Here is an 18,406-nt window from a genome sequence, read left to right as displayed (position 1 = left end):
AATGTCCTGTTGATTCATCTCGCCCACAGAGACCTGGGAAGGGTTGTTTCCCCTTCACTCCATAGGGCTATTTATTTATTTATTTATTTTTATTTTTTATTTTTTTAAATTTTTTTTTTCAACATTTATTTATTTTTGGGACAGAGAGAGACAGAGCATGAATGGGGGAGGGGCAGAGAGAGAGGGAGACACAGAATCGGAAGCAGGCTCCAGGCTCTGAGCCATCAGCCCAGAGCCTGACGCGGGGCTCGAACTCACGGGCCGCGAGATCGTGACCTGGCTGAAGTCGGACGCTTAACCGACTGCGCCACCCAGGCGCCCCCCATAGGGCTATTTAAATAGCAATACAGGTATTCCTTGCTTTAAGGAGGCTGGAGATAAGAAAAACTAAATTTCCAAGCAAATGCCTTACAGAATGATAGTTAACTTTACAAAAGAGTTGAAATGGGCATCTTTAAGTAGCAAGTGACTATAAGTAAAAATTTTTTTTTACACCAATGTGTCTCTTTTTTCTACCCTTGAATTGGAAGACTATATCTACTGTCTTACTTCCAAGGATTTTAGAAAGTAGTTCTGGGCAAAAATGAGGAGTTTTCGGACTCAAACTCAGGAATGGGTTACTGGCATTTTCCTTAGAAACTTTTTCCTTTGTCCAACAGTATGCATTATTTCAGTCATTTCTACGGTAGATAAGAATTTGTATTCTTACAGTTTTATCTAGCAAATGATTTTTCCAGTTATTAGAGACAGGCAACAGGCAGTCAACCTGTTGTGACAACACAGAGGATGTAGTTTTAGACATAATTTTTGCACCTGCTAATGGCTGCTTGTGTGACTTAACTTCTTGTGCCTCACCCTCCCCAGCTAAGACGTTGCATTCTCTACTTTCCTCTTGATCTTCAGTGATGCCTTGAATTTTGAGCTGACAGAGCTCTGTAGCTAGTGCTGAGGCTAATCCTACTTCTGCATTTTACTGGGGGTGTTAGGAGTCGGGGGTAGGCTGTGTGAGCTTTGTTCCCTTTGGGGACCCTGATGACTGTCTCAAGACAGAAACACAGAAAAAGCCCATAGGATATTTTCAGAGACTTCCAACAGGAGTTTCCAGAAACCACTTGCTACTGTTCACTGGTCCAAAGCTATTCCAGAAAATGTCTTCAGAGCTTGGCACAGTGGTCTAAGAGAACTTGAATATAGAATTAGCTCTTAATAAATATTTGTGGAATGTTGTTGGCACAAAGCACACATGCCACCCTCCATCCCTACCCACAGAGGCAGCCCCACATGCACATTTGGCTACTGAATTCCATGTCATGTTCTGGAATGTGCTGACCTTCCTTCCTAGGGAAGATGACACTCCTGGAGTGTTACTATTAGTAGGGCAGCTTTTGCTCTGATCTGTCAACACGCCCTCACTCTGGGTCTTTATTAAGCAATGATAAACCAAGAACCTGTGGAAGTCAACACAACTGACCACCCTTTCTCCTTGAAATCTCTTCTTTTGTCTGCTCTGACCCCATGCTTGCATAGTTTGTTTCTACCTCCCTGGCCATCCTTCCCAGTCTCCTCTCTTGGTTCTTTCTTTTCATTGTTAAATAGTTGAGTTCTCTATGTGCAGTCCTAGACCTTTTTCTCTCCCCTCTGTTCTCTCCTCATCCTTTCTCTTCCCTTTGCCCTTCTCTTCGATGACTTCATTAATTCTCATGGTTTCAATGACCACCTATTTAGCAACGGCTCCTAAATTTATATGTCTAGTCCATGTTTCTCTCTTGAGTTATAAATCCATATATTTGACTCTCCACTTGACATTTCTACCAGAAGGCTCCCAAACTTCCCAAGTTCAACATGCCCCAGACAGAGAGAAGCCCTCTCTCCCTGCTCTGCATCAAGTCCTTCTATGCTTATTACAGTCTTTCTCGTCTGAGTAAAGCTATTGCATAACCCACCCAGGTTCTTAGATCCAGAACCTTGAGAATATTCTCATCATCTCTTTCTCCCCACACTCCCAACATTCAAACAGTTGTTGAGTCCTATCAGTGATTTCTTTAATACTCTGAAATCTCCACCTTAGCTTAACCATCCTTGTCTCTCTCCCAGTAGCTTCTGACTGGCTTCCTGGCAGCAATTCTTGTACCTCCCTTTCCCCCTGTTCCCCAACACATTCTTTTCTTAGACAGCAGCTTCTTCCTTCCTACCTTCCTTTTTGATGATTTGAATCTTTATTTGTGCTTTCCTTATTTAAAAATATCCTTTCAACTTTCTATTTTGAAATGATGATAGCTTCTTAGAAAGTTACAAAAATATATTACACAGAGGTCCCGTGCACCCTTTGCTCTGTTTCTCCCCATGGTACCGGCTTACATAACTATAGTACACTCTCAAAGCCAGGCAACCAACATCGATGCAGTTATTCACATTTTACTGGTTTTACAGGCATACACATGCATGAGTACTCATGTGTGTATATGTACGGCTCTATGCAATCTTCCACATATGTAATCGCCACCACCATCAAGGTACAGACTGCTTCATCACCCCAGAGGTCTCTCATGCTAAAGAATGCTCCTTTAAAACACAGTGTGATCCAGTCAACGCCTTGCTTAAACCCCTTTAATGATTTTCAAGCCCTGAATCCTTAAATAAGGGCTCTAGGTCCCTGTGTAATCTGGCTCCAGGTACCCCTCCAGCTGCCTCTCACCCTCCCTCCTCCAAACCAGCTAAGTCCTCTTTATCTGTCAGGTATCAGCTTAAAGATCTTGCTTGGATGGTTTCCTTGACATCTCTGACTAGGTGAGGTTCTACTGTGCTTTGTTTCATTATGATTTTCCTTCACGGAACCTATCACACAACGGTAAGTGTGCATGTAGCTTATTAATTTGAGTTCTCTCTGGCTGCATTAGAGGGGTTTGGGGTGCCTTGCTCACCACTGTATCTTTTTTTGTCTAATGCAATGAGTGGCCTAGGAGGTGCTCAGGGAATTCCTGTTAAGTTAATGAACAATTATCTCAAGACAGCTGGTTGTGGCTGGGATGAAGCCACAGAACTGGGCAAAATCAACTTGCATATATGGGTATCTGCTCCATGGACTCATCTTCAACCTACCCAAGGGTGCCCTGTCTGAGATCCTGGACATCCACAGCCCATACCACTCAGAACCTCAAGCTGGTGTTTTCTCTCTCATTCCCACCCCAGTATTCTTTCTGGGAGATTGGAATTGAGAACAACCCTGTGTCATTCTTAGACAGATCTTTGAGATGTTTTCAAGAATATCAGCTGGATATTCATCTGGGCTTGTTTCTCTCTGGGTCATTGCCATGGTGGCACTTTGAGAGCCTTATTAATTCAGAGCTGTGGGAACTTCTAAGTTGGATGGCACCTGGTGAGTCCTTGAAAAGCTTTTAGATCTGCCCTCTCTCGATGCTTCTGTGTGTTCCTTGCTAAGTGTCCCCTGTGCTCCGCACTGATGAGTCATTTCCATCCCCACTCTTATTCTCTCAGAGAGGACTCCATGAGATTTATATTTGTGGACGCTCATATTTGAAGGATCCTTATGTTGACTGAATAGACAGCATGTTCCCGAATGACCACAATGTAACCAGCCCTCTGAATATTTGGAAGGGAGGAAATGGGGACCTCCTGCTGGGATGTGGCTTTGCCAAGGGGTGGTGCTACCATGTGGGGTCCTGACTATCTGTGGAGGGTACTAGGTTGGTAGGACTGGCTCTAACTGGTGTCCCCTCTCTTTAGTATTCTTCTTTGGGAGAACACGTTCCCTTACAAGCAAGAAGCAATGCAATACACTATGTGGTGGGTTTGGTGGAGCTGGGGGCTCTGGAAAAGGGTAAACCCCCAGCAGAGCTCCCAGTTCTTTTGTGACAGAGTCAGTCATGGACATTGCCTTGGGTGCTGTGGGCAGATTCCTGCAAAACCTGGGAACATCACCCAAGTTTCTCTTCCCTGCCAAATAGAAGGCCAAGAGTCTTCACATTCTATGGCTCATAGCTGCTCTCTCAGGGCTGGCATCTCTCTTTTGGGTGTGCCATGGCTGCAAAGAGAGTCCAGCCCTTCATGCCAAGCCTTGGATGATGGGCCACTGGGACTGTGTGCTCTTAGGTCACAGCTTAATGTCCATCCCCAATTAGTGTCCGCCCCTGATTTGCTAATGGTTTGGCTAACATGATACTTGGGATAGAGAAGAGTAAGGACCAGTGGATAGACCTGGTCATTGTGATGCTATGGTACACTTTTTTGCCCTGCCTGCCAGGCCACTCTCCTCCGTGGTTCCTGTTACCGTGCAGGGCGTGAACTTCTACTAGTGTCCTGGGTGTGGGCATGGATTCTTTACATAGCAGTGCAGTGCTATTTCACAGGGCCCCTGGACTCTGCCCTGGGAAAGCTCACACGCTCCTTCTGACCTACTCCCTGTGCCTGGAGGCAGTGTGAATGTGGACAACTGTGCAGGTTGGAAGGCCTAGCTCCAAACAGCTCTTATGTGTTGCTCCTGTCACGGTTGATGCTGAGGTTTGGGTCGAAATGCTGGTGACTTTCATGGTGCTGCCTTGTACAGTACACTCCACAGTTTCCCTTCTCTTCCTCTCTGATTGCCACTTTCTCTCCTCATCGACCGGTTACACCTTCAAGGGGACGCGACTCTTAGGGCAAGAGGACGTGGATGGCATCTATCCCCGGTAACAGGGTTAATGCCAATATCTCTCTTGGGCCTTGATCTGATGTAACTGCAGGTGGCTGTGAGGGGTGTGGGTAGGGACCCAGTTTTCCCCCAGCCTGTGTTACCTGCCCTTCCTCTAAGTTGGGCATAAATGTGTTTTTGGTTAAAGTGATGTTGAGGGGTGACAGGTCAGATCCTGTGGCCCTTATGCTGCCATTTCTGCTTCTTGCAGGTCACCCAACCTGCCTGCAGTTCACCCTGAACATGACCGAGGCCGTCAAGACCTACAAGTGGCAGTGCATAGAGTGCAAATCCTGCATCCTTTGTGGGACCTCGGAGAATGATGTGAGTTTGGGACTTCCCTTGCAGGAGGGAGAAGTCCAAGGGTCTGGGAATCCTTAGAGGGGTGGAAAAGGAGGAAGGAATCTTGTCACTGGGCTCCTGGGGAAAATGTCAGAACCCCTCCTTGCCCAACAGGGACCTTGGGTGCTCTCTGTGCCTGTGGAGGGAGGTGTAGGAGGTGACAGCCAGAGGCTACCTCACTGCCACTTTCCCTTGAGGGTTCAGTGACAGACAGTGGTGCCCACTGCTTATGGTTGGGATGTGCCTGACCATTTACACCATGTTCCAGAGTACGTGATCTCATTGGGTCTAAACGTTAACTCTAATAAATGCAGAATTTAAAAAAAACACACTTTTTGTTACAGACGATTTCAAACTTATACAAAGGTACAGAAAATAATGAAACTGATAGACCCTACCACCAGCTTCAACTATGATCAATATCCTCCCACATCCTCCCACATAATCCCGGTCATAATATCACTTTACCTGTAAATATTTCATGTTTCCCCAAAAGATAAGGACTTACTTTTTAACAAGAGTGACAAAAATGTTGACATAACTAAAAAAGAATCAATAATTCCTTAATATAACCAAACATCCAGTTAACAACATTCCTATTGCCGCAATTGTCTTGAGTGTTGCCTTGCCTTAAACTGTCTTAAATGTTTTTTTATTGTAGCTTGTTTATTTGAATTGGGATCCAGATAAGGCTCATACATTGCAATTAGTTGATATGTCTTTAAAGTTTCTTTTAGCATGTATGTTTCCCCTCCATTTTGCTCTCTTTTTTCCTCCTTGAATTTTTGTTTAAGAAATCAGTTCATTTGTTCAGCCGAGTTTCCCAGGACTGTATTTTTACTGACTACATCCCTATGTTTGACATAGGGATGTGTTTGACATTTCCCTCTGTCTCTTATATCTCTTGTATATTGGTGCTTAGAACTAGAATCCTCATCAAATTCAGGGTCTTTCTCTCTGGCTCTAATATTAAAAAATATATATTATAATATAGTATATATGGGAATTGATTATACATATATATATGTATATATATACTCATACACACACACACACACACATATATCTCAAGACTACTTCATAAGTAGTGTGTATTCTTTTATCAGGAAGTATTTAATGCCTGGTATATTTCTTTTTGTGAATGTAGAAGCTATTGATGATCTTCAACTTGATTGATTATTTTTTAAATGTTTATTATTTTTGAGAGAGATAGTGGAGTGAGCAAGCACAAGCGGGGAAGGGGCAGAGAGAGAGGGAGAGAGGGAATCCCAAGCAGGCTCTACACTGTCAGCACAGAGCCTGACATGGGGCTTGAACCCATGAACCATGAGACCATGACCTGAGCCAAAATCAAGAGTCAGACACCCAACCACTGAGCCACTCAGGTGCCCCTAGACTGACTGTGTCATTAGAGGTTGCAAAATAGTGATATTCTTATTTTATAATTTCTTCTTTGTTTACTAGCTGGAGTAGAATTACTGCAAAGTAGAATTTCTGCAAAGAGAAACTTTTCCAACCTTATATTTGGTTACTCTCAAGTTTAGATTATATAGAAAAGGTAGGATAAATGCTTGGTTCTTTCCCTTTATTTATCAGTTTTCAAAATCACAAGGTAGTTTCAACACCTATTCGTGATTTAAAAAAAAACACTCAACAAATCAGGAATTGTGGGATATTTCTTTTTTTTAAATTTTTTTTTAACGTTTATTTATTTTTGAAACAGAGAGAGACACAGCATGAACGGGGGAGGGGCAGAAAGAGAGGGAAACAGAATTGGAAGCAGGATCCAGGCTCTGAGCCATCAGCCCAGAGCCCGACGCGGGGCTCGAACTCGCGGACCCGAGATCGTGACCTGAGCTGAAGTCGGACGCTTAACCGACTGAGCCACCCAGGCGCCCCTGTGGGATATTTCTTAATATGATAAACTTGTTATACCTTAGAACTAAATCCATTATCTTATTTAATGGGGAAACACTAGAGGCATTTCTACTAAGATCAGGAACCAAGTAAGGATGCCCACTATTTCCATGACTATTTGCCATCATGCTAGAGATATTAACTAATGTGATTAGACAAGAGAAATCAACTACTGGTATAAGAATGGTAACAAAGTAGCAAAACTCTAATTCACAAACTAGAATAGTATATCTGGAAAACCCTAGAGAAGCAATGATAAAGTTACCTCAAACATTAAAGGTAGCAGGATGTTATCTGCTGATAAAATTACCACACAAAAATTAATAGCCTTCACATGCACAAATAACAGCCAGTTAGGATACAATAGTACAGCAATCCCATTTACAATAGCAACAAAGAAGAAATACTTAGAAATAAGCTTAACGATAATGTGTAAATCCCATATAAAGGGAAAAAAAAGGTTTTTTTGAAAAAACAAAAACAGGTTTGAAACACTTTTGAAAAAGCCCAGAAGTAGACTTGAGCAAATGGAAAGACATTTTTGCGATCTTGGATAGAATGATTCAACATTAGAAAGATGTCAGTTCTTCCTGAGTTTACAAATTTAATTCAAACCCAATAAAAATACGAAACAAGCTCTTCTGTGGAATTAGACAAATTGATACTAAAGTTCATGTGGAAAAATAAATACGCAAGAATAGTCAAGAAAACACTGAAAACAACAAATTATGAGTGGAGACTAGCCCTATCAGTTATTATGTATTTACTAGAAAGCCTCTGGTTAAAACAGTATAGACAAATAGACCAATGGAATAGAAAAGAAACCCATAGATTGACCCAGCTATCTATGGACCTTTGGTATTAGGATAAAGGTTGCCTCTAATTACATTTTCATAAATGGTGCTGACACAATAGGGTAATCATTTTGTAAAAGATAAAATTAGGTCCCTATCTCACATAATATATAAGAACAGTCTGTAAATGGACTGGGGATCTAAATCTAAAAAATAAAACCATGTTAGTATTAGAAGAAAACATGGGTGAATTCCTCTTTAGTCTAAATATAAGGGAAGATTTTCTGTGACTCAATTAAGAAGCAATAAAAGAAAATACTGACAGATTTGGCTACAGAAAAACTTGCATAGTAGGGTTGCCTGGGTGGCTCAGTCGGTCAGGCGTCTGACTCTTGATTTTGGCTCAGGTCATAATCTAACTGTTGGTGCGTTTGAGCCCTGCATCAGGCTCTGTGCTGACAGTGCAGAACCTGCTTGGGATTCTCTTTCTTCCAACCTCTGCCCCTCCGCTGCTCCTGTTCTAAATCCCTTTGTCTCTCTCTGTCTCTCTCAAAATGAATAAACATTAAAAAATTTGCATAGTAAAAAACCATGATAAAGTAAACAGACAGCTAACAAGCTGGGAGGATATATTTGCAGCATATGCCACAAATAAAGAGCTAATACCCCTAACATATAAAGAACTCTTAACATTTGAGGGACAAGGGACCAGAGACCTGACAGAAAATGGGAGGTGGAGGGGGTGGGCTAGATGGGGGATGGGCATTAAGGAGGGCACTTGTTAGGATGACCACTGGGTGTTCCATGTCAGTGATGAGTCACTAAGTTCTACTCCTGAAACCAATACTTCACTGTATGTTAAACTCGAATTGAAATAAATAAATTAAAAACAAAGACAATGGGTAAAAACATGAAAGAAGAGTCACAAAAGATGTAAAAATAGACCTGAAACATTTGAAAAAAAAAAAAAAAAGTCTGAACACACTCATAATTTAAAAAATGCAAATGAAAAAAAGACTGGGATACTATTTCTTACCTGTCAAACTGGGAAGAAAGAGTCTGAGAATACATTCTGTTGATGAAGCTGTGGGGAAATTGGCACCCTCATACATTGTCAGTGGGAGTACAAAGTGGCACCACTCTTTTGTAGGGACATTTAGCAATGCCTGCCTAACACAACCACTACGCACTTACCTTTTGACCCAGCAATCTCATCTTTAGGAATCTACCATGAAGGTATACTTATAACACTATGAAAATACATGTGCGTAAGGTTATTCATGGGTGCATTGTTTATAGTGATAAAATATTGGAAATGACCTAAATGTTCACATGCAGAAGGATGATTGAATAAATGATGGCATAGCCATCACTGGAATACTTGCAGCTATAAAGAAAAATGAGGCAGATTTTTATAAATTGATTTGGAATTTCTACGTTTAGTATCATTAAATGAAAAAATCGACGTCAACACAATATCTGTATCCATAGTATGCTGCCATTCTTATAAGAAAGGCATAGGAAAAAAAATATATATCTGTTTGCTTGTATAAAAGAAATACAGGAAGGATAAACAAGAAACTAAAGAGACCGGTTACCTACAGCAGTGGGAGGGGATGGGGCAGAAAGAACAGGGAAATAGGGGTTGGATAGCACTTCTCTGAGAATGCCTTTTTGTATAGCGCTGACACTTAGGACCAAGGTAATGTTGTACATACTCTATTACAGGAAAATACTAAAATCAACCAGGATGTTGGGGGGGGGGGTGGGCACTGAAGCTGGAACATGAACAGTAGCAAATGAACCTAATGTAAATAGATAGCATCACCATCCTGAAGGGTGGGGAAGCAAAGAACTAACTTTAGTAACTTGAGAAAGCAGTACACGACTATGTGTTTTAAGGCTAAAGGTAGAAAGACTATATAAATATCATACCCTAGTTAGTAAATTTGTTTCTTACAGGCATATAAGTTAGTCATTCTGAAACTACCTTATGTGTGTACAGGTCCGAACCAATAAGTATATATTGTGGTAATGAGAGCCAGTTTTCTCCATGTCACAGAAAGAAGAGTCAAATAAAGAGGGAAGGCTAGACTGAATCCTGTGGTGTTGGGGGTGGAATAGGGGTGTTAGGCTAAATTTATGATTTTTGATATAACATATTGTGTATCTATATGCTTATATATTTTATATAAGATGTGTGTGTATAGTTCTCTACGTGTATACATGTATATCTATATGTAATAGTAGATAGATACAGAAATAAATACAGGTGTGCGCACGTGTACCTACACATACATTTACTTCCTAATTCTATTCTCTGGGAGAGCCTAGAAGCAATGACAACACAGAAGCGATGAGGATCCATGGTACCCAGATACTGGTTTCTAAATACCATTCTCCAGTAAAAGGAATTAGGAACCCTTGGACAAATGGCTGATCCTAGGGCTGGAGATACGAGAAAAGTCTGGAGCATCCTGTGGTACTAGAAAGTAGGGAAGTGCTCAAAAATTGATAAAGCATGCCTAAAGGACACAGGAACTAACTTGAAGGAACTCCTAATGGCAAATCTGGGATAATTTGAGCAACAAAGTCAATAATGATAGTGTTGCATTAAAATCCAAAGAACAAAATCCATACTGCTCTTTAAAAATTTGAATAAATAAATAGGGAAGAGTTAAACTCTTTCTCAGCGTAGAATTCCAATTAATAAGTGTAGAGGGAAGAGGGAAATCACCAATAGGCGAACATCACTGTTTTGGGTTGTTGTAAGCAAGAACAATCAATTGGTGCCAATTGGTGAGATTATTTGCATAATCTCAAAGTATCTCCCCAACCAGATTACTTATTAATACATTACAAATGGAAAAATTATAACTTTATAGTAAAAACTGGCAGACACTGCCTAAACTATTTGATCAGAATAACATTACTCATAATAAGACATATTGGTATTAATGCCCTGATATGATGCACTAAGAAGGGCACCACATCTCTTTTGTAGTATTCTTGCCCAAAGTGCACACCCTCAATCTTCTCATGAAAAAAGATCAGACAAACTCAAATTGAGTGACATTCTACAAAATCACTGGCCTAGATTCTTCAAAAGTATCAAGGTCATGAAAGACAAACCGAGAAGCTGTCACAGATTCAAGGACACTAAGAATACAGGACAACTAAATACAATGTGAGATCCTGGATTGGATGTTGGGAAAAGAGACAGAAGTGGGAAAACTGGTGAATTTCAAATGAGGCTTGCAGATTAGTCAATAGTATAATGTCAATGGTAATATCCTGCTTTTCATGATCGTCCTATCATAATGTAAGATGTCAACACTAAGGGAAGCTGAGTAAAGTGGGTACAGAAACTCTCTGTACCGTTCTGCAACTTTCTCTACGAATAAAATTATATCAAGATAATAAACCAAAAAATAAAGGGATGTTTCCCTAGCTTCTTCCAAAGGTGACAAGGTTTTGGTTTTTTTTTTTTAATAAATAGTATCTTTATGAACCCAAGGATTTAAATATATCTCATTTGTTTCAATCCATTACAGTTAAAATTGTCCTATATTTGACCAGCGAGAATGTAATCAGGTTGGATCTTGAGTCCTTTAGACATGACCCCAATAGTATTTGATGGTTTCCTTGCTTTCCAATATGTGAAGTTATTTATACATTTCATGCCCTGGACCTGGAACCAGCCATTTCTTCAAGGACCTCTGGTTCATTTCAGTGGGCAATGATCTTTAGAGAACATAATAGGGGTACTAGGGGTGCTAATTTTTACCTCATTAGTCATTGTTTTGGGGCATTTTAAATGGATACAGCTAGAAAATATGTTTTTGTTTGTTTTAAAGACAAAATGCTGAATTTGTATGGATACTTGAATTTATACGGATACTTCTAATTCATACTCAGGAATAACTATAGGGTTTTTACTTAACTTCATTGATCTTACCTCTGTATTTTCTTTCAAGCATGTCAAAATTCTTCTCAATAACAACATAATCATTCATTTGATACGTACAAGTTTCAGAATATTAATTCCACTATTACCACCAAAAATATGATTGCTGAAAGGAAATATATTTTTATATATACACATACACACACTTATTTTTGTTTAAAACTAAGATGATGACTAAGGATGTACAGTCAAACTACTTGATTTAGAGTCACTTGAAATAGTTACTTTCTGTGTGGTTTTGCCATCAACTCATACATAATTAGATTCACTTGTTTCATTTTTCTTTTATTTTTAGAGGAATTACAGTGTGAATTTTGTTTTGTGACTATGCAAAATATTTACTGGTTCCAGAATCGAGTCTATTAAAACAAACAGGATATTCAAGAAAATCTGTCTGCTATTCCTACTCTTTCACACTATTCCCTCACTCTGCTCATAGGTGGCAGTTTAAAAAAATTATGGCTTATCTTTCCTTTCTACTTAAATATAACATTATATGTATATATGTATGAAGTTGTAAGAATTCATGTGTATGAACCCATACTTATAATGAATCCAGAAAAAAAATGCATTTTCTTGGAAAATAGTAACAAACACACCTGTTTTCCTCACCTTGCTTTTTTACTGGATATCTTTGAGATTACTCCACCACAGTATTTAGACATAATCTTCATTTCTTCCTGCAGCTGCATAGTTCTTCATTAGTTAATTCAAACAGTCTCTTGTTGATAGACATTTGGGTTAGTTCTGGTCTTTGGCTTTACCAACAGTGTTAATACAGAGGTTTCTCATTGCTTGTAGGAGAGGAATCAAGGGTGAGGCTGCTTGGGCAGTAGGGTACCTCTCACATAGTCAGGGATTTGCCATGCACATTCCAGACTAGGGTTCCCATTCTACTGGAACTATAGCCATTGTACTGGAACTGGTTCTCTGGTACTTGGGAGTAAGAGGTTCTTAAATTATGTTTTTCATGGGGGTTACCATGAGCTGGCCGATCTGGGTGGACCTGACAAGCAGTTATCCTGAAAAGCACATGGAAAAGAAGAGAATGTGGTACTAGACAATAATCAACCCATGAAAAATGTATTTAAATCTAGAGACACCTGGTTTCCCTTTGGGAAAGTCTAATCCACTGTATTCTACCTTCTTGTATTTCTTGTGTCAGCGCTATAGTAGGAGTCATGTGTCTTTTTTTTTTTTTTAATTTTTTTTTTCAACGTTTATTTATTTTTGGGACAGAGAGAGACAGAGCATGAACGGGGGAGGGGCAGAGAGAGAGGGAGACACAGAATCGGAAACAGGCTCCAGGCTCTGAGCCATCAGCCCAGAGCCGGACGCGGGGCTCGAACTCACGGACCGCGAGATCGTGACCTGGCTGAAGTCGGACGCTTAACCGACTGCGCCACCCAGGCGCCCCAGGAGTCATGTGTCTTAAAGACTTTAGTAATACTGTTTCTGACAAGTCTCTCCCTATTTTCTGTCCCCATCCTAACTTGTTCCTCCTTGTATGATTCCTAAATCATATTGTCATATAGCTTACTTCAGCTCCAAAATAGTGGTGTACATTTTTTGGAGTAAACCACGCCATCCTGGTTTTCATCCTAACTCTCTGACTGCTGCCTTAGTCTCTTTTTTCTCTGCTTGTCCCTTACAGTTGGTATTCCCAAGGGTCTGTTTTTGGCCTTTATCTCAGTAACCTTTTTTGAGTCCTTGATATTTCAGAAAATTCAATGACAGCTATGGACTTACTCTTTTCTCCGAAAAATGTACATTTGTGCATATAATTTCAAATTTGTTCGTATAATTTCAAGAAATTAATGGACATCCCTCCGTGAGTTCAAGTTCAAGGACATCTGTAACATATCGCGGGCTTCCTGTCTTACGACCTCCATTGTCCTCTTAATCACCAATGTCTCCCAAATCCATATCTCATGATCGGGCATCTTTCCTGCTGTCCAGCTGCCTCCAGGGCATCTCCATTGCATGATCTGTGGACGTATATAACATATCTCTGGCTGAGGTTGCCTTCTATGTCCCACGTCTCTACTCTTCCGCCCATGTCTCAATGGGTGGTTGTATCATCTGGCTTGCCGACCAAGCCACAACCCAGTAATGTTCTTGATTTCTTCTTTATCGTTTTCTACATCTAATCAATAACTTTCAAATGGGAACAGGACCCTTACCTTTTCCCCATGCCACAACCCTAGTTCAGAGTTCACCTCTCACCTGGATGGTGGTAGTGCATCCTAAGTGGCCTTTCAGCCTGCAGAACCAATCTCCTTCCACCCAGGTATCTATTCTTACACAGCAGCTTGTGAGATCTTTCTAAATTCCATGTGTGACCAGTCACTCCTCTGTTGCTAACTCTTCAAAAGCTTCCCATTGCACCACTGAAAGGTGTTAGTATGATTTAAAAGAGAAAAAAAAAAAGTCTTTCATGATATCCCCTGCCTTATTGCTTGCTCACTGGGGTTTCCAAGTTCAATATCTACTTTTTCCAGGATCTCCATACTGAGGGGTGCCAGGGTGAGATTTGATACAAAACTTAGTTTTGCAAACGTCTTATAAGGCATCCGAGCAGGTCCAAAGAATAGAGCAGAGCTGAACCTGGATAATGGGGACCAGATCACAAACACATCTCTACTGTGTGCCAGTTCTGAAGGAGATGTGGAGATGAGTTCAGACAAGGTTCTGCCCCAAGGGCCTGACGATCTGTAAAGGAGAGGACAAAGGAGGCACATTCCAAAAGGAACTATTCCAGAAAACAATTGTGTGTACATGTCTACTCTACATCTGGCTTTGTGGCCTAAGGCAAAATGCAATTAAATGTCAGAGGGAACTGTGGGGATGCAAGAGGCGAGAGAGAACTTCCATTGGATGTAGATTAGTGACATCTCTGTAGAACAGAAGAGCTGGAAGACTGGAGGTGTGTAGGGAATGGTCCAGAAGAGCAGGGGTCAGAGGCTGGGAGAGTGTCCAGGAACAGGAGCAAAGGCGTATACTGTGTCTTTGGAAGTTAAACACAGCGCTAGAGGGTCCTGTTCTCACCTGGGCTCCAGCCTCCAGCCCCTGACGAGGCATTTGGGATCTGGAAGGTGGCATCACATCACATGCATTTCTCTATATTGGCATAATGAAATCCTGCAAAGGTTCTGAGGTGTCATAGATGTTACCATCAAGTATGGTTGTTGCCCATTTCACAGATGGAAGGGGTAAGGTTAAGAGGAATTCAATTAAAATTTTCAAACGCTTAAAGTTCTTTCTATGCACTAGGCAGTCACCATGGGGAACACAGAAATGCAGTAAAGTGTTTTTCTGCCTTATGGAGACAGGGTTACTGGCTACAGGAGTTCAGAAGAATAAGGAATCTCTTTAAGCTTGAATGTGAGGTGGTAGTCAAGGAAGGCTTCTTGGAGGAGGTATGATTTGAGCAGAACCCTAAAGTGGGGGTAGGGTTTGCATAGTTGGGGAGGCAGAGGAGGAGTTTCCAGGTATGGGCAGAGCACAAAGCATATTCAGGGGACAGGGAAGACTTCAAACGGGGCCTGGAAAGGGGCATTCAGGAAGGTGGATCCACACAGAATCGGCTGGAGGAGCAGGTGGGGGCCGGACGCTGGCCCTAAATAATTCACGCTCTCTCTCTTCCTCTCCACCTATTCTGTACTCCGCCAGGACCAGCTACTCTTCTGCGATGACTGTGACCGTGGCTATCACATGTACTGTTTAAATCCCCCGGTGGCTGAGCCCCCAGAAGGTAATGATGATGAGGTCGACAGTAGCCCCAACAGCTACTCCTGCCGCTTCCTGAGCCCTCACTATGGTGCAGGCCTGTGCTGAGGCCTTTCCGTATCTTGTCTCATTTAATGGTCACGATCCTTTGAAGTAGGTACGGCCACGGCCATTGTACAGATGAGGACACCGAGGCATGGTTCCACCCCCCAGAAATGACAACTTGGGGGCCAAGGAGACGTTTCCTGGACATGTGGCAGAAGTGGTGGGGGAGGAAGCCTCCCCGGGGAACTGGCCTAGACCTGGTGGCTGCCAAGGAATGAGGGGCTTTACAGCAGTTCAGCTGATCACCTCCGAGCACCTAACTTTTCTGAGCGGCACTTACCCTCTGCCGAGCTGCAGGCTCCGGTGCATTTTCAGGCCGGGGACTCAGTCTCTCAGCTGTGAAAGTCAAAAGAGAAACGGGGCTTGCGGCTTGCGGGAGTTAGGGCCAAGGGGCGGGGCTTGAGGGTGCGAGAGTGGCTGCTGGTAACGCCATCTTGTTTCTTGCAGGAAGCTGGAGCTGCCACCTGTGCTGGGAACTGCTCAAAGAAAAGGCCTCAGCCTTTGGCTGCCAAGCCTAGGGCCCCAGGTTGCTGGAGAGGCTGAGGCGGAGCCCAGCTCAAACCAGATCAAGCCCCCGCTCCCATGTATCCAGACAGACCAACTGTAAGGAAAACCTGTGGTCACAGAGGGCATGGCCACGTGGAACCGAGAGGGTGAGGTGTCTGCTTACCTCCTACACACAGGTTCCGGTACTTCAGCCGTTCCCTCCTTGTTCCTACCAGAAGGATCTTGCACTTTTGAAGAACACCCCTAGCCCCGGCCCTGTGGAACCCCCTCACATTTACCCCAGCACTGAGGCCCTCTCACTGGCTCCCATTTTAAGGGAAGCTTGTTTTGTGACCACCTATCAGGCATTCACGTGTAGTTTGGTGTTTTCTATCTATTGTGTTCCAAGAAATCTTCACACAGTCTCCCGCCTCCTGCTTCGGCTCTTCATCCTGAACTCAGCAGAGGAACAAAGGGCTGTGGAGAAGTTATTTATTACAAGCCTCCCTGGAAACTTCTAGACTCAGAGTCGGGAGGCCATCTTGACGATGAAAATCCTTTTTTGTTCCTTGGTCTCTGTGAAGAAAAAAAGCAGTTTTTTGGACCCCCAGCAGATACCTAGTGGTGTCTACAGCCAGGGTGGTCTCTTGATGGGGCTGGGGGGTGGGGAGGGTAATAGAAGTGCTGAGGAGTGGGCAGACACATTGGGAGGAAAATTCTGAGGCCCCGCCACAGCCCGTCAGTATTTGTTATCCATCGGGAGTGGCTTTGCAAAGGATCAGGCTTTGCAGTTCCTTGACCTTCTCAAGGGCATCCTTGAGGTGAGACAAGCCACAGCCAATGGCAGGGGACATGCTAAGGCTCTGCCTCCCAGCCAGCCTGGGTCTGGAGCTTTCCCTGGGACTAAAGAGCCAGGAAAGTGTGTGCGGGCTGCCCAGAATCTAAACATTGATACAAAGGACTGCAGCTCTGAGCAACCTTTCAGTATTGATGTGACACCACGAATTCCTTTTCCCAAGTAATTTCTTCCTTCCACCCAGTGTATGTTTGCTACTATCTCCTGATACCCGACTCTGGAGATTTCAGGATGGGGAAGAGATGATTGTCACCTAAACAAATAACCGGGTCGGGTGTGGGGGTGGGGGGTGGGGATGTGATTATTTATGATCACGGTGGCAATGATGCAGAATCCTCAGCTCGAGGGCTGCTCTTGTCCCCGAAGCTCCCCGGTACATGCTGGACTCTGGCTTTTTTTTTTTTTTTTTTTTTAAATGTTTTGAGAAGAAAGAGGTGGGAGGCTGAGCTTCCGAGAAATCTGTGTTGGAAGTCAGCCCCGAGGGCTGGAGCGGATCGGGCTGTCTTTGAATCTCGGTAGCAGTGGCAACGGCAGCAGCACACAATAACTGACACATTTCTGGAAAAATCATTTGCCCAAAGGGCAGGTCTCGGTGAGTGGGACCCTCGCGCATGCTCGGCTTCCCTGAAATCAGCCCCATCTCTGTGGTCCGGCTGCGTACAACAAAGGCCGAGGTTATTTTTAGTCCTTCAGCTCCTGAAGAAGGCCCTGGAGACTTGGGCTAGTTGGGCCACTTCTGCCCGGCAGAAGTGTTCGCTCCTCGACTTGGCAAGAGCCTCCCTCCCGGGCTAATTGCTTTTGGCCAGTGGACCCGGACAGCCTGGCAGAGTGACCTGTGGCAGAAGATGGGGGTCACTCTCCTGCAGGGGCCCGTGGTCTCCGAGTGAGCTCTGTGTATACATAATGATCTTATTTAAAGGGTCCTGTCCAGATGGGATTTGCATCTTCCTCATAAGATACTTCCTTCCCCCTGCTGTTTGGCGAACCTGTTTTTGGATGCTGGAGGTCCAGGGAGGGTTTCGAAAGCTGCTGTGTTTTCCCGTCATCTGTTACCCAGACGGGTCACACCAGAGGGGCAGATGTCCTCGCCCGACTGCTCCGGCTCTCTGTCCTCCCACAAAAGCCAAAGTGGGGTGTCCTCAAAGGCTGACGATTGGTTTTGAAAATCACTTTGACTTAATTTTAGACAAAAAAGTTACCAGAATGTTCCCAAATGCCGCAGTGGCTTTCATGTTTAAAAAGGAAGTCCGAAACCCAAAAGTGTGGCCCTGCTACTTGACAGGTCCTCTTTGGAGTAGGTGCGCACATGTTCCCCACCTCAACACAGATGATGGGGTGGCCCTGTTCTACCTCCAGCCCCACCTGCTGCCCACGGAAGCTATGAGGAGGAATTGAATCTTGCAAGGCCAGGTGCTATAATCCTGCAGTGGAGGGACCGGGGAGTGCTCAGAGCTCTAGAAAGGACATTAGGAGGGTCCAGGGTTCCCTTCCCAGTTTCACGCCCTCTAGGCTGGGTCCAACCT

General features: G+C 43.1%; 1 protein-coding gene across 1 annotated transcript in view; it reads left to right on the top strand.

Moving 5' to 3' along the window:
* DPF3 (double PHD fingers 3) overlaps window positions 1–18,070 on the top strand; it is a 260,062-nt gene extending 241,992 nt beyond the window's left edge. Inside the window, exons 9-11 of the mRNA XM_043556512.1 lie at window positions 4,899–5,011; window positions 15,380–15,461; window positions 15,989–18,070. Coding sequence (XP_043412447.1) covers window positions 4,899–5,011; window positions 15,380–15,461; window positions 15,989–16,059 — 266 coding nt within the window. The 3' untranslated portion in view covers window positions 16,060–18,070. The remainder of the gene's footprint in view (window positions 1–4,898; window positions 5,012–15,379; window positions 15,462–15,988) is intronic.
* The last annotated feature ends 336 nt before the right edge of the window (window positions 18,071–18,406 follow it).

This window comes from Prionailurus bengalensis, chromosome B3 (genome assembly GCF_016509475.1).
Source record: "Prionailurus bengalensis isolate Pbe53 chromosome B3, Fcat_Pben_1.1_paternal_pri, whole genome shotgun sequence".
NCBI classification, from domain to species: domain Eukaryota; kingdom Metazoa; phylum Chordata; class Mammalia; order Carnivora; family Felidae; genus Prionailurus; species Prionailurus bengalensis.
Note: the sequence above shows the minus strand (reverse complement) of the source record. Positions and strands in the feature narration are given on the sequence as shown.